Genomic DNA, 22,491 nt, shown 5'->3' with positions numbered 1-22,491 from the left:
GTGGATGGAGAACCAGGGACAAGAGGTCCTGGGTTCAAATCTGGCCTCAGATGCTTACTAGCTGTGTGACCCTGGCAAGTCACAAGACCCCCACCGCTTAGTCCTTACTGCTCTTCTGCCTTGGGACCAATATACCATATTGATTCTAAGACGGAAAGTGAGGGATTAAAAAAATGGCCACATATATATGCAAGTATATGAAAAAAGCATTTTGCACAACATGATTTTTTTTTAAACCCTTGTACTTCGGTGTATTGTCTCATAGGTGGAAGATTGGTAAGGGTGGGCAATGGGGGTCAAGTGACTTGCCCAGTGTCTCTAGGCCTGACTCTCACTCCACTGAGCTACCCAGCTGCCCCACAACATGATTTCTATTTTCATTGATGAATAAGACAAGAAATGGGGTTAAATGACGGAAAAATAGTTTAAATGTTCAAATCTGTGTTCATTAACTCACAATTTTTCTTCTTTCTTCCTGATTGAATTTACTCTTGATAAAGCTCTCATTATTTTGAAATGGGAATTTAGATAGCTACCCAGGCAATATTGCTTTCTGATATTAGTAGATCTTTTATGAAATCATTTAATTATTTCATACTTCTAAAATTTCAGGTACACGCGAATCCTGATGAAAGACATTGACATTTTAAATTCGGCTGGAAAGATGGATAAAATGCGGCTGCTAAATATTCTCATGCAGTTGCGAAAGTGTTGTAATCATCCCTACCTGTTTGATGGTGCTGAACCTGGCCCACCCTATACCACTGACACCCATCTTGTCAATAACAGCGGTAAAATGGTGGCATTGGATAAACTCTTGTCAAAACTCAAGGAACAGGGTGAGAAAAACAAAGCCAATTTTTTTTCCTTTTCTTTTTTTTTTTTAAATCCTCCCCTTCCATCTTGGAATCAATACTGTGCATTGGTTCCCAGGCAGAAGAGTGGTAAGGGCTAGGCAATGGGGGTCAAGTGACTTGCCCAGGGTCACCCAGCTGTGAAGTGTCAGAGGCCAGATTGGAACCCAGGACCTCCTATCTTCTAGGCCTGGCTCTTAATCCACTGAGCCACCCAGCTGCCCCCTAAAATGTTTCTTTTTGTTAGCATATGTTTGCTAACCTTTTGTACAAGAGTAGCATTGTCCAGCTTGAGTCATCCTTGTCCCTAGAACAAGTAAATGAATTAAAAACACACACACACACACATCGACATGCATTTTTAAACAGAGTTCTGAGCCCCTTTTGACATCTGCTGTACATTCATGTGGCATGTCGTGTTCTGTTTACTCTATGACTTCTCAATCTTGCGTGTTTTTATTTTGTGAAAATGTTTAGGGTCAAGAGTTCTCATTTTTAGCCAGATGACACGTTTACTGGATATCTTAGAGGATTATTGCATGTGGCGGGGCTATGAGTACTGTCGGCTAGATGGACAAACGCCCCACGAGGAGAGGGAGGTGAGAAAGCTTACACGGGTTTCCACCACGCTAGCTTGTTCACACATTGTTTTTTCACCTTTGTGTTTTCTCCTCTTAAGTCATCTTCTGTTTGGGATTTTGTCGTTTTAGCCACAAATGTTTAATCCTTTGCTGCTCTAGGAGGTTTGGTGGTATTGTGGACAGAGTATTGGAAGCTGCAAAACCTGGGAGAACTGAGTTCTTCTCCTGCTCCGGACACTAATTTGCTGTGTGACCTTCTCCTCTCTGGTCCTGTTTCCTCATCTTTAAATTGAGAATGCCTTCTAGGGTCTCGTCTAGGTCTGACATTCTTTGATTTAGTTGTGGTGGGGTTTTCTTAGAGTTGCCATAGTTTGTCTCCCCCCAGGTTATTCTCCTTCCTTTCCTAAGGAGTTTGGCATCAGGATCACCACCTTCCTTTCCTCCCCAGTTTCTGCCCTTATACTGACATACTAAGGGACTTTAACATCCATGTAAGTAGTCTCTTGAACTCCTCAACCTCCCATTTTTCGCACTTTCCTCAAGCCCCATGACCTGCTCCTTCACTTTCAACTCAGCCCTACAGAGGGGAATGACCATGAACTGAAGTTCACCATCACCCACTTCCCTAATTCAAAACTCTTGACATTCCTTTTTCAGACAATAGCTTCTTATCATTCCATCTATCGCTTTGGTTCATCCCTTCTGGACGGATTGTTTGCTTTCGTGAAGGCCTCCATTCTCTCCACCCTTAGTACTTTCTCAGCCCATTACTCCTGCATTGACTTGACTTTCCTCCATTTCCCTCCTCAGCCCAGTAGTTCGTCATTTCAGTTCTCCATTGTCCCTTGTTCTTGATTCCCTTCCCCTCTTTCCCCTTGCTCTTAGCTCCTCCATTTGCTGAATCTCAGCCCTGGATTATTCCCACAACCTTTTTTCTCTGTCTCTTCTCATGAGCCCTACTGAGGAAGCCAGAGGCAATCTCACAACCGTACTGATGATGATGCACATTCCAGACTAATATTATCCAGCCTCAAGTGGGCCCTCACTGGAGCAAGGCAGCCTTTTCTTGCTCTTGAGATGACTGCCTCACTCCCCACAGAGGCTCTTCAAAACCTTCTCTTTCGGTGGCAGCTGGATAGTTTAGTGGACTGAGAGCCAGGCCTAGAGACAGGAGGTCCTGGATTCAAATTTGACCTCAGACACTTGCTGGCTGTGTGACCCTGGGCAAGTCACTTCACCCCCCCCCCCCCATTGCCTAGCCCTTACTGCTCTTCTGCCTTAGAACCAATACATAGTATTGTTCTATGTAATTGGTTCGAAGGCAGAAGGTAAGGGTTATTAAAAAAAGAAACAAAAAACCCTTTGTCTTTCCTCTTCAAGGTCCCCATATCTTCTGTCCTTTCCTTTCTCTGAGCTGAGGACTTCTCCTTTTACTTAGCTGAGAAAACTGAGATTGTTCAACAGGAGTTCCCTCTTCTATTCTCTTCATTTCATAGCCCCTTGACATTCTCTCTCCCTCTCTCATCTTTTTTTCCAGTCTCTGAAAAAGCGGTTGCCTTTCCCCTTGCTGAGACCAGCTTGTCTATACGTGCACTCAGTCTCATCCCTTCCTGTCTTCTCTGGCACAGTGTATGCTCAGTCATCCCCTCGCTGGCTTAAATCTTCAACTTCTCCAACCTCTTCAACCTGGTTCCTTCCCTATTGCCTTCAAGCATGCTCAATTCTCCCTCATTCTTAAAAAAACTCCTTCCCTGGAGGTTTCCATCCCCATGAGCTAGCTTACTATTTCCTCCCTCTCTCAGCCTAACTCGAAAATGCAGTCTAGGGGAGCAACTAGGTGGCCCAGTAGATTGAGAGCCAGACCTAGAAATGAGAGGTACTGGGTTCAAAGCTTGCCTTAAGATACTTCCTAGCTGTGTGACCCTGAGCAAGTCACAATCCCTACTGTCTGGCCTTTACCTCTCTTCTGCCTTGGAACCAATACCCAGTACTGATTTTAAGATGGAGAGTAAGGTTTTTTTTTAAAAGAGAAAGAAAAAGCAGTCTATACTCTGTATTTTGGGGATTCTGGTACAGTCTGAGTCATCACTCAGTCCAAACTTGCTGCAGGAAAGTACTTTGTAAGGTACTGCAGAAATGTTGGAGAGGCATTGTTGCCTACTGGATAGGGAGGGAACTGGCCTCGGAGCCAGGAAAACCTGTACCTTTGACACATACCAACCGTGTGATTCTGAGCAATTCACTCACTCCCTTGAGTGTTCTATGCATCTCTCTAAGTGCCAACCTGTGCTGGGAGAGGGAATTTCCTAATTTTGAAATTACTAGATGAATGACATCACTGCCATAGGTCCCATCTGTAATGAGATGTCTACTGTTGCTTTAACTATCACAGAATACCATATACTGTGCATGAGTTATAGCTCCCTAATTGTCCTTTTTGTTCTCATTATTCTGAACAAATTTCTAGTTGAGTCCCCGATTGTCTTCTGCTTTGATCTCTGAAGCCTTCCCTTAATTGGTCTCCTCCCCTTTCTGTGGACTCCCTGCATGTTTTAAAGACTGCTGCAGTGACCCATCATTTCTGCCTTTAACTTTGATCTGTCTCTAATTTTCTTCTTAAAAAGATCTTTTTTTATGAAGAGGCAGTTTGGCGTATTGGATGAAATGCTAAGTTTAGGATCAGGAAGACATCCTGGGCCCTGAATGAAAACCCCCTCCTGTGACCCTTTCTAGCTGTGGGATCCTGGGCAGCTCATGCAATCTCTGTGTGCCTCAGGCCTCTTTCAGGGATTTACCTCCCCAGGTCTGACTAGAGTTTCTCAAGTTTCCCAAATCACAGTTCCTTCATGTATCTTCACCAATACTGTATTTTGGTTTTTGGTTTTTCTCTAACAGCCGCTGCTCAATCACTCCCCCCTCCAGAGAATCCTCCCTTATAACAAAGAACAACAGTTTAGCCAACCCAACCAAGATAGTGGAACACTTATGAGAGAGAGGGAGGCATTCTTCATCATTGATCTCCTAGGACCAAGATTGGCTGTGATCTTGGTAGACAACTCCTCAGCTAAATGGCCAGAGGCACTTGCACAGTTTCTCTTGTCTCTTACCCCCAGCTAGCCCTGGAGGCTCTCTTCCTTGATCTAGTCTTCATATACCTAACTCTTCTCTTCTCTCCTCTCCTCTCCTCTCCTCTTCTCTTTTTTCTTCTTCAAATGGCAAACATATATTTTCTTTCCTTCCCACCCCCAATTTAAGAGACAAAAAGAAAACCTAAATCCTTATGGTGGATGTGTGTGTGTGTGTGTGTGTGTCCGTCCAAATGCAGTTCCCATATCTCAAACCCATAAACTCTCTGTCAGGAAGTGGGGAGAATCTTAGGTTTTCTGTCTTGACCAACTATAGGCTTTCTCCCTCTTTTCAATCAGAAAACCAACTTCTAAAGTTGTTTCTTTTACTTCCCATCTAGTAGGGCCCAAGACCGAGGTTTCTGCAATTGTTCCACTCCCTCCAAGTTGGCCCCTTCTGTCCTTGGGTCTCTGCTGCAGTTGTCTCTCCATTACACCATCCCAATGCTGCAGATACAGAATGAACATTTAGGATTGGCTCATTTTCTTTTTCTTTTTTTTAATTAATTGATTTTATTTAGAATATTTCCCCATGGTTACATGATTCATGTTCTTTCCCTCTCCTCAAACCTCCCCACCCCCCACCCCCTGTAGCCAACATGCAATTTCACTGGGTTTTACATGTATCATCGATTGAGTCCTATTTCCATATTATTGATAATTGAACTAGGTTATCATTTAGTGTCTACATTCACAGTCATATCCCCCTCAACCCATGTGATCAAGCAGTTGTTTTTCTTCTGTGTTTCTGCTCCCACAGTTCTCCCTCAGGATGTGGATAGCGTTCTTTCTCATAAGTCCCTCAGCCTTGTCCATTGCTGCTAGTAGAGAAGTCCATTACATTCGATTGTGCCACAGTGTATCCGTCTCTGTGTACAAGGATTGGCTCATTTTCAAGGTGGCCATGGGTCTCTTTTTGGTAGCTTCTCTTGTTGTATGTTCTTGGAGCAGGGCTTCTCAACCTGGGATCTGTGAGCTTTGATATGGAAAAAGAGACATCTTCATTTTGGTTAACCTTTGGTTTCCTTTGTGCCCTTAGGTATTTTATTTGGTGAATTTAAATGCATGATTTGGCGAAGGGGTCATTGGCTTCACCAGACTGCCTGAGAGGTTTAGGATCCCCAAGACACTAAGAACCTTTGTCCTAAACATTAGGAACGGTGTCTCGGGGATTTACTTTCTAGGGTCTCTCATATGGTATAGAACACAAAAGCCCATTTGTGAGACGAAAGAAAGCGTTATAAAGTTAGTTGGAATAATTATGTGTATGTTTTAGGGACGACTGCCGTTGTGATGATGCACTTTTTAATCTTTTTCTTCTTTCTTTTTAATCAAAGGAAGCCATAGACACCTTTAATGCTCCCAACAGCACCAAATTCATTTTTATGCTGAGCACAAGAGCTGGAGGTCTTGGAATTAATTTGGCAACCGCAGATGTGGTTATATTATATGATTCGGACTGGAACCCCCAGGTCGACCTGCAAGCTATGGTTTGTCATCTTGAAATGGGTCTGTTCATTTGGGCTCAGTGGGCTGGCTTGTAATGTAGTTCCCAATTCTCCGCAGTAGTCTGAATTGTGAGCTAGGAGTGTGTTTGTAAATGTTTAACGACTGACTCTCCAAAAAAAGTATTCTCACACACTTCCAGATTTAACTTTCATTATTAACATTTTCTCTATCACTTTCTTAAGTCTGCATAATGAACAGAGTGCTAGATCGAGCCCTGATTTGTAGCCTTTGCTGATTTCTGAGTTGTAAGTGACCCCGTGAAAATTTAACGATCATCTGGGTTTAAGCTGGCTCTAGCCCACCCCAGGAGGCAAGGAAGGAGAGAGATGGTTTTGGATTCTGGTCAACTCTTAATTGTCCATGTTTGGACACTCTACTTATGGCATCACCCATTCTTCTCATCTCTGTCCAGCTGCTGTGACCTCAGGAAATCAAGATATTTCTTGTGGTTAGCAGTGGGCTTCAGAGGCTGGAGGACTCATGTACAGGGTCCCCCACTAGCTGCTTCTCACTATCTCTAGAGTAAAGACATTTCCTTACATGAGCTCCTTTTGTATGAGCAAGGTAGGGCGATATCTTCCTTGTAAGTCATTGACTAGAGAACCAGAATGGTTCTTTGGTAAACTGAGTCTATAGATAAATACACATTTTAACCTTAATGCCTCAGTACATTTTTAAAAAAAACCCTTGTCAGAAGACAGAAGAGCAGTAAGGGCTAGGCAATGGGGGTTAAGTGACTTCCCCAGGGTCACACAGCTAGGAAATGTCTGAGACCAAATTGGAACCTAGGACCTTCTGACTCCAAGCCTGGCACTCTATCCACTGAGCCACCTGGCTGCCCCCTTTTAAACCTTTACTTTCTGTCTTAGTATCAATTTAAGCCGCTGGAGTTTGGTGGTCTTTAATTTCCATGAAAGATACTTCTGAGATGTGTAGAGCAAATACAGTAGGGCTCTGCATCCTTGGAGAATAAGTTCCAAGACCTACTAAGGATAGCTGAAAATGTAAGTAATATATATGCTTTATCTCTTCTCTGGCCTTGCCCTGGCCGACCTTAGGTAGCAGCCCACTGTGCTTCGTGGTTGACCGTGTCCAACTAAAACTGTGGATATTAAAACTGAAGCTATAAGGGGGCCCTACTGTATAATACATTGGATTTTAAGATCCTAGGGGTCAGAAACCTGTTGTAGTAGAAATAAAATTAAATATGAAGTCATAGGAACTGAGTTCTAAGCCCAGTTTTGCCATTTACTACATGTTTGATCATGGGCAAGTCATTTTCCCTCCCTGGACCTCAGTTTCCAGCTTCTGAGGTCTCTTCTAGTTCTTCAGTCAATCTAGCAGTCTTTCTTATGAGGAAAGCCTTTCTTTTGGTACCTTAGACATATCCAAATGGGAATTACTCAGAGGCTCCCTGCATCTTGTACCCGTTTCTACATTCTGTTTGTAGCTGGCATTGTCTCGCATTCCCCTGTCTCTCCCTGGCAAACCCACCATTTTACGTTGAAGGCTGCATTCTCCTTTAATGGCGCAGGTCATTACTGGTTGGCGTTCTCTACCTTGCTTCTTTGCTCCCGAAATCGATTCGCTGTTTTTTAAAGGTACTTGACTCCATTCTTTCTCAGTTTTTCAGGAACCTGGCTTTGTTGGAAGAAGGGTGTGGGGAGCAGGAAGGGGAAGCCTTCTTTGGGACCACAGAGGGTGGCATAGAATGGATTGCCCCCTGGCAGGCCCTGAAGGGACATTGATACCAGGATCCTAGAGCGTATGCTTTACCACCCAAGACTGCCTCGAATTAGGGTCAAAATTTTTGGAAGATAAAAACTGCTCCCCAAATCCTCATGGGCATTCCACCAATAGGACAGTTACGAGTTGGCCATTGTTTCAGATCTATGACATCATGTGCCACATCACTCGTATGAAAATGGAAACAAATAAATGTTATGAATAAGGAAACCCAGATGGGCCACCCGTCTCACATTTAATGGGTTTATACAAAATTCCTGATATTGAAATCTGTAGTTTATGGATTCTAAAAATAATCAACCTGTTAATACACATCAATATGCCTAAAATTAGAGCTGGGAGGAAAACTCAGGCCATCTATTCTAAGCCCCTCATTTTTCAGAGGAAGAAACTGAGGCCCAGGGAAAGGAAGGGACTTGCCCAAAGTCACACACCTGGGATCCTAGATGTAGAGCTGGGAAGGAAGTCAGAGGTCAGCTAGCCGAACTCCTTCATTTTAGAAGAAATCTGAGGCCCAGGGAAGGGAAGGGATCTGCCCTAGGTCTCACGGTTTCTCATCCCTGTTCGAGATCAAAGTACATTAATTGGCTGTGTGTGGAAAGAAAAGACCCCTGGACTCAGAGTAAAGAAAGATTTGGGGTTTGGAGCCCATCTGATTCTCAGTATCTCTGTGACTATGGGCAAGCCACTTGCTTAAAACTCAGTCTGCTCATCTGTGAAATGGGAATGATAATCGAGAACACTTCTTCCCTTCTCCCAGCCTCTGTGGTGGATTTATAGGAGGATGTAGAGGGGAGATGGAACCTACCTAAACATTCTGGATCAGTTGGAATTTGCCTTATTGGAGAGAATTTCCACACCTGAATGAATGTAGAGCATCAGAAGGGCCAGGTCAACAAATTGAGAGCTAGTGTCCCTGGTAGGGTTAGGGTAGATAAAGAATACCCTGTGATCATGCTTTCTTACCATATTTTTCTGATGCTTTTCAAAAATTTGGGGCAGAAACAGAGCTACTTTTGTGCCCAATCATGAGAAGAGCTAGTATTTGTATATAAACTTTGCAGATGTTCTGTGTTATCTCCATTTCGGGGCTCACTTAATCCCTGCCCTTCACCTGCACCCCTTTCCCTTTAAGCTGCCCGCCCCTGAATCTCCCGAGGCTTTCCAAAGCTCTTTAAAGGTCAGCTTCTCCCTGGCTGCTTAGAGATCTCTGATAAAGTCTGTGTCCTTTACCTATTCCTGAGCCCTAGATTAGCTGCCTCCCCCCTGCTCCCTAATAATCATCTTGATTTACAGGACAGTTAAGCCCCCAAAGCCCCTGCCTCTCATCTCCCTCTGGGTTCAGATTACACTCAGAATTCTCCTTTAGGTAAACAGCGGCGAGTCAGAGGCCTCAGGGTTTTGACTCAATGCATATTATTTTTGCTGCAAGCTTACCTGCTTTATTCCTGGCTCCTGTAATCCATTACTGGTATAAAAATGAGTTAGCATGGAATTAGTTACCTGGTTACTAAGAGCCCTCGTCAAGCCTTTTTAAAACTCTTTTACTTTCCATCTTAGTACAACTCAAGACAGAAGGGTCAGGGCCAGGGCTAGGCAAATGGGATTACGTGACTTGCCCAAGGTCACCCAGCTAGGAGGTGTCGCAGGACAGAATTGAACCGAGGCTCTTCTGATGATTCCAGGCTGTTCTTTTCTCCCGATTATTTGATCTCCAGGGAATTATGTGCAGATCTCCCTGTTCTTCCCATCTAGAATAGGCCTCCTGTGAATGGGGAGCCTTGTGGGTAGAGGCAGCAAACACTTCCCTCCTGAAGGGAAAAAGATTGACGTTTATTTTGAAGGATTTCATACAAGTGTGTCCAATCGGCCAGTACTTATGAACAGATTACTGTGTGCCAGGCACTGTGCCTTTAAGAGCTGAGCAAAAAGTGAAGGTAGCTCCTGCCTTCCAGAAACTTCCATTCTAATGGGGGTGGGGAGGGTGAACAACGTGTGGATAACTCAGTACGGGCAAGATAAGATGGAGAGGAACCTGGGGAGCTAGATGGCAGACCCCAGAAATGGCTTCCTGGGGATTGGCTGAGGCTTGCAGGAAGCCAGGGATCTTGAGAAACTCAAGTCAGGAGGGAGAGCATTCCAGGCATGGGGACCAGCCGGCGCAAAGACACAGAGCCCAGAGATACTGTCCTGTGTGAGGAGCTTTAAGGAGGCCAATGTGACCTACAGTGCTCTGAGGGGAGTGCCGTACAAGGAGATTGCAAAGCTAGAAAGCTTTCACTGCTAGACATTTGGTCCTTAGAGGTACAAGGGAGCCATTGGAGTTTATTGAGTGAGGAACGGGTTGGATGGAGATGATATATTTATCTATATCTCTTCAGACCTGTACTTCTTAGGAGTAATGCTTTGGCAGCTGAGTGGAGTGTGGATTGGAATGGGCAGAGAGGCTTGAGGCAAGGAGTCCCATGAGAGTCCACGCTCTAAAGTGTGCCAGGAATCGGATCCTGGATCCCCGGTAACCGAACATCCATTTGTTCATTTCTACAAGGATCGAGCTCATCGGATTGGTCAGAAGAAGCCAGTCCGGGTATTCCGGCTTATCACCGACAACACCGTTGAAGACCGGATTGTAGAAAGAGCAGAGATCAAACTGAGACTTGACTCGATCGTTATACAGCAAGGTATCAAACACTTTCCCACAATATTCACATCTGGGTGGGTCTAGATATACACGTATGTGTGTAAATAGCCATCAGATGTATTCCTTGCTTGCTTCTGGTGAGCATTTGTCATTTCCTGAAGGCCTTTACTTCACGGATGTCCTTTCTGATTAGAATGCTTTGGGTTTGAAATACAGGCTGCAATTTTAGTAATGAGAAAAAAAAAATCTTGGCAAACCTAATTATCTTAAAACTGTCTTATCTGCACATGACATTGAATATGCGGCTTGTGTGCTTGCGCCTCTGTTAACCTGATATTGGGTTATTTATAATAACATGGAATTTGGAACACCTGGTGCCCTGTGGTCTTTCTGCTAAGAGTTATAAGGGAGTGCGCACTCTTAGAGAAAATTCAGAACCCCTACATGATGCCACTCAAGGTTTTAAAAGAATTTTAGACAAAGATTGTAATACCAGAATGGGAAATGGGCCAAAAGAGAGGCAGAAGAGAGAGTTTTCAGGAAAAATCCTCACTTGGACAGCTTTTTTCTTTCTTTTTTTTAACCCTTAATTTCTTTATTTTCTTTAAACCCTCACCTTCCATCTTAGAATCAATACTGAGTATCATTTCCAAGGCAGAAGAGTGGTAAGGGCTAGGCAATGGTGGTGAAGTGACTTGCCCAGGGTCACACAACTAGGGAGTGTCTGAGGCCAGATTTGAACCAAGTCCTCTCCAGGCCCGACGCCATCCACTGCGCTGCCTAGTTGCCCTTAGACAACTTTATAAACTCCCCAAACTACAAGTGATTTGAATGTAGTAATGTTTGCTTAGGAGGCAGAATGGAGGTAGATAGAGGGTTCTCCTTGAAGACAGAGAAGACCTGGGTTTGAATTCTGCCCTGTAACTCATCACTGCTTGGTGAGCTTGAGTAAGTCGCTTGAACTCTTGGTGCTTCTGATGACTCTTGGAGACCAGAAGTGCCTCTGGTTGTCCTATTTGTAGGTAGATGGGGTTTCTGTGTGACGAACTCTCTACAATAATAGAATAGGTCAGCGCCAAAGAAACCAACATGCCCAGCACCTTCTTCATTTGGACATTGTAGTACAGTTCATTTAAGGACCGCAATATTTCCTTTTGATATCAGGCAGGCTCATTGACCAACAGTCCAACAAGCTGGCAAAAGATGAAATGCTGCAGATGATACGTCATGGAGCCACGCATGTTTTTGCTTCGAAAGAAAGTGAACTGACAGAGGAAGATATTACAACTATTTTAGAGAGAGGAGAGAAGAAGGTCAGTTAACATGGAATTTTGAAATGGCACTTTGCATCTTATCTCCATTTGTTTTTAGTCTGGGACAATTGACTTTTATTTTCGTGAGAGGGAATACAAGAAGAATATGAGTTCGAAATTGATATACTTCAAACCCGATTCATTCTTTTTTTTTAACCCCTTATCTTCCACTTTAGAATCAATACCGTGCATTGGTTCCGAGGCAGAAGAGCGGTAAGGGCTGGGCAATGGGGATCAAATGACTTTCCCAGGGTCACACATCCATACAGTGTCTGAGGCCAAATTGGAACCCAGGACTTCCCATCTCTAGGCCTGGCTCTCAATCCACTGGAGCTACCCAGCTGCCTGCTCCCCGTAATTCATTCTTGACACTGATGTGTTTTAGGGCTGGTCCCTGCTAATAGGGGAGGCCAAGGCCGATAGGTGGCTTGACCTCTGGAGTCTTATGAGGTGGTAGGGCTAAATCCCTCTGGGTGCTTGTCTTAGGTCTTGCCACCAGCCTGGGTGAACCCATGGAAATTGGGGCCAGCGGGCCACCTGAAGAGAGGCAAAGCAGTACAGGTTGGAAAATGGAGCAGGTCAAAGCTTCTGTGATGATCAACAAGAGGATCAACCATGAATGGTTACATTATGTCTCACCTGGCGGATATAGGGAAACTGAGTCTCCACCAAAAATGGAAAAACAAACAAATGTGTTTTAGGACAGCAACTTAAACAAAAGATTAATTGATACTCTTAAAAAAACACTCCAGTTGTTTCCTAGTTTCCAAGAGCCTCCCAATGGACCTCCGAGTCCTTTTGGGTGTTCATCTCAAGCTTCTTGTTGAAATGATGGGGGATGTCCATAGTAACTTGATTTCTGCCAGCCTGCATTTGAATATTCCCCCCTAGTCCATGTTAAGGAGGAATTCCAGCTATAGTTTATGGCTCTTAGTTTACTGAATCCTGCAGTGCCTCATTCTAGTATAACAACTTTTGGAAAAGGTGTTTGAGGCCCTGAATTCAAAGTTACTCATTGACTAAGTTCTAAAATTAACATCCAATGCCTCCAAAGTATGATATTTATAAGGATTTATTAATATAAAATTAGCAAGCTAGAGAAACGCGGGGAAAGAGTCCCGACTCACCCTTCACCACGCTGCCTCTGGTGCCAAGAAGAAGCGCTTGACCACGCAAACCCAATTTAAATACAGCCTCCCTCCCAAAAAAACTGTACAAATACGCAAAGCTTAAGGAATTATGAGTATGACAAAAGGGAGTTTGGGTAATGTAGTTTGAACTCCTAGAATGCCTGAGACAGAAGGGACCGCGGAGGCCATGCTTATCATTCCCACATAAACTCGAATGGCTGAGACTGCGTGCCTGGCCAAGGGCAGCCCATTTCACTTTTGGCTAGTGCTAGTTGTTTTTGTAACAAACTTTTTCCATCATGCAAGGATGGTGGAACTGCCACATATCCATGGGCTTATATTAAGTGTTTCTCAAGGAAGTGGGAAGGGCCTTAAGGAAAGGAAAGCAAACATGGGGAAAACAGTTGAACTAGACCAGGTCTACCCAGAAGAGATGTGTGTTGGCAGTGAGACCATTTTGAGGACAGTGAGGGATCAGCTCTCAAGGTATCTGCAGGAAGAGACGATACTCAAGCATGGATTTAGAGCCCTGCTCCTTTTACCTCTGGGCCTCTTTTTGGTGAAGGTTGACCCTTCCAAGGTGGCGATTGGGTTCCTATCTCAGCCTTACCCGAGAGCATATTTGCTCGTCAGATCTTCTCTTTTCCCACTTGTGTTTATGTGATGTTTTGCTATTATGTAAAAACAGTAAGAAGATCGTTACTTAAATGTTGTTACAATATAGTTTTTACCACAACAGTTTTGCATGCAATTTAACTGTTGTAAGTTTTTTGTTTCTAAAGTCCTCGATTGGATTTTCCAGAATCTTACGGGAGCTCGTAGCCTACCATTATGAAAGTGGATTGAATGTAGATTGTAATATAAGTGTGCGGCCATCAGCCGACAATGGCCAAGAAAGCAGAAATGAGAACAGTTGGTCACTAGCGAATGAAAAATCCTGGGGGACAAATAGAATTCCGATTCTGGCTAAGATTATTTTAGTTTGGTTTGTGGACTTTTCCAGTCTTACAAAGGGGGCTCGGCTCACCTGCCTGGATATTGGAGGTCCAACCCCGGTGTTTAAATAGAATAGCAAAATGCTGATAAGAGATAAAAGAAGAATTTGGCCATGTGAGCATGCTTGATTGTATGTGTTTAGACTGCAGAAATGAATGAACGGCTACAGAAAATGGGAGAGAGCTCTCTTAGAAATTTCACCATGGACACTGAAACAAGTTTGTACAACTTTGAAGGAGAAGATTATCGAGAAAAACAAAAGGTAACTTTTGATGTGGAACAGAAAGCCTCCGAGTTGAACAGTTCTCCTTTTTAAGCATCTATTTCCATCTGTCTCTGGCATTAATTCCCTTTTATTTCCTGCCTTGGCCACGAGCCTAGTTCAAGCCCTTGTTACTTCTTGCTTGGACTAGTTTAATGGTCTTCTGAACAGTTTCTCAGTATCCAGTTTTCTCTGGTTCATCTGGACAGCTTCCAGAATCTTCTTCCTGACACCCAGGTCTGACCACATCACTCCCCGTGTTCAAGAATGGCTGATGGTAGCCTCTTGCCTACAGGGCAAAATACAGATTCTTCAGCCTTCCACGACCTCTAGCCAACCCTTCCAGACATTTCCTGTCACTCTCCATCCTATGATCTTTTTTTAAAAACCCTTACAATATTGTATATTGGTTCCAAGTCAGAAAAGTGATAAGGCCTAGGCAATGGGGATTAAGTGACTTGCCCAGCGTCACACAGCTGGGAAGTATCTGAGGCCACATTTGAACCTAGGACCTCCTGTCTTCAGTTCTGGCTCTCAATCCACTGGGCCACCTAGTTGTTCCCTCCATCCTGTAGTCTTAATTCCTGACAAACTCTTAGCTGCTCTCTGAACCCTCCATTTAGTTTCTCATCTCCATTCCTCTGTACCAGCTGGCCCCCATGACTCTCAATTCCTATCCTGCTTGCCTTGGCCTCTTAGATTTCTTATTTTCCTTTAAAGCTTAGCTCAGATGCTGTCACCTCCATGAAGCCTCCCCAATCCCCTTCTCCTTTAACATTTGTTTCCCACGGGAGGATGTAGGTTCCTTGAGTACAAGGACTGCTTCCTTTTTTGGCTTTGGAGCCCCAGTGCCTAACAAAGGGCCTGGTACACATGAGTCCTCAGAGCACCGGTTCATTTCTCAGCTTAGGGAACCATCCTACCAATGCACTCTGACTCAGTAGAAAAGCTCTTGGGGATTTGGCCAGGGCACCCCAGAGTTACGTGACAGTGCCCAGGTTTATGCAGCTCATCTGATTTGAGCTTGGGGCTCCCTAATTCGGAGCCCAGCACTCCCTCCATCCCACCAGGTCGTCTCTCTGCATCTCGTATTTTATAAGTTGCCTCATTATTATTGAAGTAAATGAAATGAAAAGAATATAAGCCCACATGGTGTCATAAGATGGCAGCTCTAGGGCTGGAGGGGTCCTTAGAGGCTCTCAGGTTTAACCCCCTTATTTTATAGATGAGGAATCCAGGGAAGGTGTGGTGTTCAGTCTGTGGTCCTACATTTTGTCAGTTGTTCGACTGAGGGATTCAAAGCCAGGCCCTGCCGATTCCAACATCTCTTTGCCTCAGCCCAAAACCGACCAAGGCAGGCTTTTAACGATGATGAAACGGATCGGCACTTGCCTATTCTGACATTTATTGACTATAGTCAGGCCAAGTCAGGAAGCATTTGTTAAGGACCTACTACGTGCTGGGCACTCTGCCAAGCCCTAGGGATCCAGAGAAGGGCAGCAAACTGCCAAGGAGCTCACTTAGAGTCTGATGGGAGAGATGACATGTAAATAGCTATGTACAAACATCATATATACAGAATAAATTGCAGATAATATCAGAGGGAAGGCACTAAGATTAATGAGGACCAGGAACGGCTTCTCGGACTTCAGCTGAGACTCGAAGGATACCAGGGAAACCAGGAGGCGGAGATGAGGAGGGAAGAGAGTTCCAGGTATGATGGACAGCTAGAGAAAATACCCAGAGTCAGGAGGTGGAGTGTCTTATGCAAGGAACAGCCAGGAGGCCAGTGACACTGGATCCCAGACTACGTGGAGGGGAGGAGAGTGTAAGAAGACTGGAAAGGTAGGAGAGGGCTAGCTTAAGAGAGCCTCAGAAAACCAAATAGGATTATATTACAACAAATTCAATATTCCGAAGATGGCACATTAGTGAATATTGCTGACTGTTATTGAATTCTTCTTGAGTAGGGGGTGGTATGGTTGGACCTTGCTGTGGGAAAATCACCCTGGCAGCTGAGTGGAGGATGGGCTGGAGACGGGAGAGATTTGAGCCAGGGAGACCCACCAGCAGCTACTGTAATAGGCCAGGCTCAAGGTGATGTGGTCCCACACCAGGGTGGTGGGCAGTGGCAGAGGAGAGAAGGGGGCTTCAAGGAGGAAACCGACAGGCCTCGGTGACAGATCAGAAATGGGGGGCTGAGATACAGTGAGGAGTCCAGGCTGGGTGCTAGGTCGGGAGTGTGAGGGACTGGGAGGATGCTGCTGTTGTCTTCTACGATAATAGGGAAGCCTGCGGGGTGGTAGGGGACTTCCATTTTGGACAGAGTGGGTCTGAGATGTCATCTTGCTCTAAGGAGGCTCAGAGGAGCTGGAAGTTGCTCTGGTCCCACCGTCATTTTCAAGCTAGAGCCCATCCCAAGCTCCGTACTTCAGAAATCCTAGAAGAAGCTTGTGTGACGGTGTCGTCTGTAAAAGAGCCCCCACAGAAGGGAACCCAGGGACGGGCAGGCAGACACTTCTAGTCGAAATTTCGAGGCATCATTTTGGGAACTAGTCTTAGGAATGTGATTCAATGAAAGTTTTTTCTTGTAGAGTGGATTTGACTAAGAATCAGAGATTTTACCGTTTTAGTTTCCAGAATAACGAGCATACTGACGATTCCTAGTCACTGTCCGTAGCTCTTGATTTCCTGTTGAGATGGAGGCCCAGCTACATTTTAACTGTACAATTACCTTTGTAATGAGCAAAGAAAGCAGCTTTTTATATCATCCTTTGCTCATTACGTGTGACTTTTATGAATTTGAAAATTGTGCCCATGGGCTTATTGCGCCTAAAAGGGTTTTCTACGTTTGAGGGGGAAAATTAATTTTGTAAGAGACTAAATACAATGCGGCTTGCTGAGTTTCGTTCCCAGGAAGCAAACAGGATTTTTTAAAAAGGCAACTTGGCTCATTAAATCTACTTGGGTATTTTCTGTAAAGTTGCTAATTCTCTTGGTAACGTAATCTATCTCACATAGACAGAGAGGAGTCTGTGGCTGTAGCCTGAGCATTTGCCATATCTTCAGGTATACTATAAAATTCAGAAAGCAAAAAAAGAAATTGAGGAAGTAAAAGATCCTTTCTCTACTCAATAATGAATAAATAAGGAGGATGTTCTCTCCAGTGACTTTGAGCTGAGATTCCAGTGAAATTTTGTGACTTCCATTTCTCTAGCTGGGTTCTCAAAATGGGTGCAACATTCCCCTGAGAAGACAAAATGAAACTTGATGGACTTGTGGCTTCAAGGCAAACAGGGCCAATTTGGAAGTGTATCTATGAAGTCAGGAGATTGATTTCCATGGGTTAGGGTAAGCATTTTTGTAGTGGGGAAAAGAATGAGTTCCATTTTGGAGACTTTTTTAGCTGTGACTGGTTGCTCATGGAAGAACAGGGTTAAGAGATCAGGGTTGAAAATAGAGATTGGCAGAAACGGCAGACAGTGAAGAGATCATTGGTTCTGCAAATAGGAACTGGGCTCAAATTGTCCCTTGGATGCTCTCTGCCTGGGTGACATTGATCACTCCTCTTCCCTAGGACTCAGTTTCTTCCTCTGTAAAATGAGGGGATTGGAGGTTAGATGGCTTCTCAGGCTCCCTCCAGTTCTGGATTTAGGATTTTTTTTGTGTGGCTTTGAGCAAGCCCTTCATCCCTGGGCCTTGGTTTCCTTTTCTGTAAAATGTGGCCTTTGATGTGTCCATTCTAGTTGTAGAAATAGGATTCTGTGTGCATGATCTGAGTCAAGACTCTTTACCTCCTTGGGCCTCAGTTTCCTTCTCTGTAAAATGTGGCCTTTGATGTCCCTTCTAGCTGTAGAAACAGGATTCTATGTATGCGTGATTTTAGGAAAAACCTTTTATCTCCTTGGACCTTAGTTTCCTTCTCTATTAAATGTGGCCTTGGATGTCCCTTCTAGCTATCAGAATAGAATACTGTGTGACCTGAGGCAAGACCCATTAACCTCCTTGTGCCTCAGATTCCTTCCCTGTAAAATGTATATCTGTTTTACCTATAGAAAAAGGATCCTCTATGTCTGACCTCAGGCACGATGCTTTACCTGCTTGGGCCTCAGTTTTCTTCTCTGTATAATGTGGCTTTTCGTGTCCCATCTACTTATAGAAATAGGATCCTGTGTGTGTGACTTGAGGCAAGACCCTTTACCTCCTTGCCTTCCCTTATAGCTATAGAAATAGGATCCTGTGAGGAGGCTGGTGGCTGGGGAGGCCAAGGAGGACCAAAGGAACATCTACGTGGATTTTGAAGGAGGCTGGTAGATGACAGCATCAGGGATCTGGACTGGACAATATTATGAAGCCAGTGCGAACCCTAAAGAGATGGGGGAGGGTAGTGGCAGATCAGGGGCTTGCTTCTGAATGATATTTTTCTGCTGTTTGTGACCTTTGCCCCGTTCCCTTCTTTTTCTTGGTTTCAAAGGCTCTATGATAGATAAATCCCCATCATGATTCTGCCCATAGCCTTTAACCTTTGTACCTCAGATTCTTTTCATAAATATGTCATTCCCACAGAACCAGTATCTCACTGGAGGTCTCCAAGAGTGCTGACCCATTTGAGCTTGAGATCTGATCACATGGCCTTCTGCAGCTCAACCAACCACCAGCGGCAGGCCTGTGAGCATGGCAACTGTTCCCTTGACACTTAGAATTCACTCACTGAGGTCATCTCATCATATACGATAGGCTTTTCATATCAGTTTCCCAGAGATCACACACACTCCATTGGAACTGCTTGATAGAATTTTAGCATCACTTTCAAAGCCTTTCCATCAAAACACTAACTGCCTTGTTGAACCAGAGATTCTTGGGACACTGGAGGTTGTGAAGTACCGTTTCTGTCCTTTTCATTCAGTTTGATCTGGTTCAGTCTTATTTCATGCATCTTTGTGTGCTCTGTCTGTCTGTCTGTTTGTCTTTCTCTCTCTCTCTCCCTCTCCTCTTCCCCTTCCGTCGCCTCTCTCTCCCTCTCCCCCTCTCTATTTTACTGTCTCTTTTAAACTCTTATGTTCTGTCTAAGTAATAACTTTTAAGACAGAAGGGCAAGGACAAGACTATTAAGTGGCTTGCCCAGGCTCACACAGCTAGGAAATGTCTGAGGCCAAATATGAAGCAAGGTCCTCCCAGTTCCAGGCCTGGCACTTCCTCCACTGTGCCACTTAGCTATTCCTGCATGCTCTCTCTTCCAAGCATATTTTCAAAATGCTCAAATACCTGGTTTTTGTTTTGGATCTAGCTCAGCATGATGGAGTGGATAGAGCCTCCTAAGCGAGAACGCAAAGCTAATTATGCAGTGGACGCCTATTTCAGGGAGGCTTTACGTGTCAGTGAGCCGAAAGTTCCAAAGGTAAGTGAAAATGTCTCTCTGTATTCTGAACATGGCTCATTAACATGTTGAGCAGGCCATGCCACTGTGCAAGTCCAGCTCTTCTGATTCGGACAGCAGCTATGCCTTTAAAGACCTGCTCTGACATATCCTCTGAGGGCATTCTGTCCCTCAACACAAGTGTTAGAAATGGGTCCCTCACAAACAATTTTTTTTCCTTAGCAAAACTAGTAAAGTATAATTCTTTCTTTTTCATTTTAATGAGCTTGTTTTCCTTCTCCAGGCCCCCCGACCACCAAAACAACCAAACATTCAGGATTTCCAGTTCTTTCCACCACGTTTATTTGAGCTCCTGGAAAAAGAAATTCTTTATTATCGGAAGACTATAGGTTACAAGGTAATTTCTCCCTCTCCACCAGCACCATTTAGCTAGTAGTGTAATCGATTGCAATGTCAAAGTAGCATTTCATTTCCTTCTGGGGATAAGTTAAGGCAGCCTGTGTTTATCAAATGAAAGGAGATTTAAGTGGCCACGAAATACTCTGGCTCGCCAATTCAGTCACGTACTGAGGTAAATGGCATGTTCTATAGTATCTGAACATGATATCATTGTCGATTTTAGCAGGGACTGCATTGAGATGATCAAGGCCTAATTAGAGGTTTGTGTATGAAATTGAGAGGAAGAATTTTGTTTTACGGTCAAGGAATGCCCATTAACTGTGTTTCTCTGCTTATGCTTGTGGATTATTCTTGGGGAACAGGGCAACATGTTTGGTTTTGGGGGAACTTCAGTAGAAATGCTAGTGAGTTTATGAATTTCCAAAAAACGATCCTTTGGCAAGGTATCCTAGGATAGCCATAACACGGAAGGGCCCATTTTGGAGGTCATCTGAATGCCACATGAGTTAGAATAACTTTACTGAATTGAGCTAAATAAGAGGGGCAGGTTATTTCCTGAGGTAAAAAAAAACAAGCAATACCTATAGTTATAGTAGAAAGGTAAATGATAGGAATTGTATACCTGTTTTGTATTTCTTAAAGTCTTTTACTTTATGTATATCTGAAGCTTTTCTTTAAATTGTGGCTTTTGGGGGAGCTGAGTTTGATAGCTGCCAAGGGCACAGAAATACTTCCTGTTGGCTGTTGTGAAGTCAGGGTCTTTAGTGGAGCTCATGGCCTTCTTAATAAAGAGGAAAGGAAGGCCTTTTTTCCTCTTTATTAAGAAAGGCATGAGACTTAGTAGTAAAAGTGGCAGTTCTACATGAAAAGACTTTTTTTTCCCCTAGGCAGTGAGGGTTAAGTGATTTGCCCAGGATCAGCCAGCTAGTAAGTGTCTAAAACTGGATTTGAACTCAGGAAGATGAGTCTTCCTAACTCCAGGACCAGTGCTTTATCCACTGTGCCACCTCGCTGCTCCCAGAAGGCTTTTTAGATCTGGATGAAAAGATCACGTGGCGAAAGATTGATAAGGAGCCAAGCTAAGATGATCCAAACCCAGTGGCTGCAGCCCTACTTACGTCACAGAAAACTTTGGCTCAGTCTGGGAATGAGAGGCTGGTTAGAGACCAGTGAAGGAAATATTTAGAAAAGTGAATCTGTTGAAACCACCAGGACCGGAGAAGACATACCTTTAGGGTTTGAAGCAGTTGGTAGCAAAGCAGCACGATCCCTTTGGGAAACTCAGAGAGAACATCCAGAAAACAGTTTTGAAGAGAAGCAAGTTGGTGAGGTAGGGGACAGATGTAGGTGAGGTGTATTTAGGGATCAGGACACGGGAGCCCTCTTCTTATTAAAAACTAGACCACGTAAAAATCGTTCAATGAGTAAGCTTTGTTTCAGTGGGCTTAGGAGAAATCAGGTTTTTTAAAATGCCATTTGATCTTTTTTTTAAAACTCTCACCTTCTGTCTTAGAGTTAGTACTGTGTATTGGTTCTAAGGCAGAAGAGCGGTAAGGGCTAGGCAGTGGGGGTTAAGGGACTTGCCCAGGGCCACACAACTACAAAATGTCTGAGGTCAAACTTGAACCCAGGACCCTCCTGTCTCCGAGCTGGGCTCTCAATCCACTGGGCCACCCTGCTGCCCCCTGCCATTTGATTTTTTTTTTACTGAAAACAATTCAGTTTTTTCTCCTTCCCATTCCTCTAAGCCTCCACTGAAAAGAAGAAAAAGAAAACCCAACCTCTCATAACAAAGATGTGTAGACATTTAATGAGGTACAAAACAGACCATCTTTTAAAGTCCGAAGGAATCATATTCCCATTAGAACATACTGGTCAGAAGGAAGACTTGAAAGGAGGTCTCGAATTGAGACTCAGTCAAGTGCTCTCAGACCTCAAAGCAATGCTGACCCATTTGAGGTTGAGATCTGATCACATGATCCTCTGCGGCCCAACCATTCACCAGTGGAATGCCTGTGAACATGGCAAATGTGCCAGTTAATGGGGATAATGGAAGCAGATAAACAGAGAGTGCTGGGTGGCCAGCATAGCCGGCCATGGCACAGTGCATCCTTCGCTCTCATCTCACTGGGCTCCCTGAGAAAAGTGAGTAGCAGGGATGGTGGTAGCCATTGATTTTTAGGTCTGGTCCCAGATTTAACTTCATCAACTTCCAGTTCCAGCTCAGCAGCACCTAATTTATACCCTAGTCTGGCATTTCAAGAATGGTTTCAGGGCTTGTGTTGCCTTTTTTTCTCCCCTATTCCCTGGCCCCTTCCCATCCCTCAGTCGCCTGTATATGGGACCGAGTCTGCTCGTTGCCCAGGGACGTGGTGTTGAGGGGTAATGGAAAGAGAACTTAGGAAGAATGGGAAGTGGGGGGAGGGAGGGGAATATATTGTGGACCCCCGCTGGCACTCTCTCCTTTCCCTCTCTGCCTGGAAAGTTAATTGGCAGGAATAAAGAGGGGAGAGTGGGGCTTTCTGCCACCATTCTGCCCCCCCTTCCTCTGTCCCCCC

General features: G+C 44.3%; 1 protein-coding gene across 1 annotated transcript in view; it reads left to right on the top strand.

Moving 5' to 3' along the window:
- Nucleotides 1–22,491, top strand: part of SMARCA1 (SWI/SNF related, matrix associated, actin dependent regulator of chromatin, subfamily a, member 1) — a 91,307-nt gene that overhangs the window by 23,533 nt on the left and 45,283 nt on the right. The window contains exons 7-14 of the mRNA XM_044682681.1: nucleotides 613–839; nucleotides 1,332–1,453; nucleotides 5,898–6,050; nucleotides 10,364–10,496; nucleotides 11,621–11,769; nucleotides 14,038–14,157; nucleotides 19,445–19,555; nucleotides 19,818–19,931. Of these exons, the coding sequence (XP_044538616.1) occupies nucleotides 613–839; nucleotides 1,332–1,453; nucleotides 5,898–6,050; nucleotides 10,364–10,496; nucleotides 11,621–11,769; nucleotides 14,038–14,157; nucleotides 19,445–19,555; nucleotides 19,818–19,931 (1,129 nt within the window). The remainder of the gene's footprint in view (nucleotides 1–612; nucleotides 840–1,331; nucleotides 1,454–5,897; nucleotides 6,051–10,363; nucleotides 10,497–11,620; nucleotides 11,770–14,037; nucleotides 14,158–19,444; nucleotides 19,556–19,817; nucleotides 19,932–22,491) is intronic.

Source organism: Gracilinanus agilis, chromosome X (genome assembly GCF_016433145.1).
Source record: "Gracilinanus agilis isolate LMUSP501 chromosome X, AgileGrace, whole genome shotgun sequence".
Classification (NCBI taxonomy): domain Eukaryota; kingdom Metazoa; phylum Chordata; class Mammalia; order Didelphimorphia; family Didelphidae; genus Gracilinanus; species Gracilinanus agilis.
Note: the sequence above shows the minus strand (reverse complement) of the source record. Positions and strands in the feature narration are given on the sequence as shown.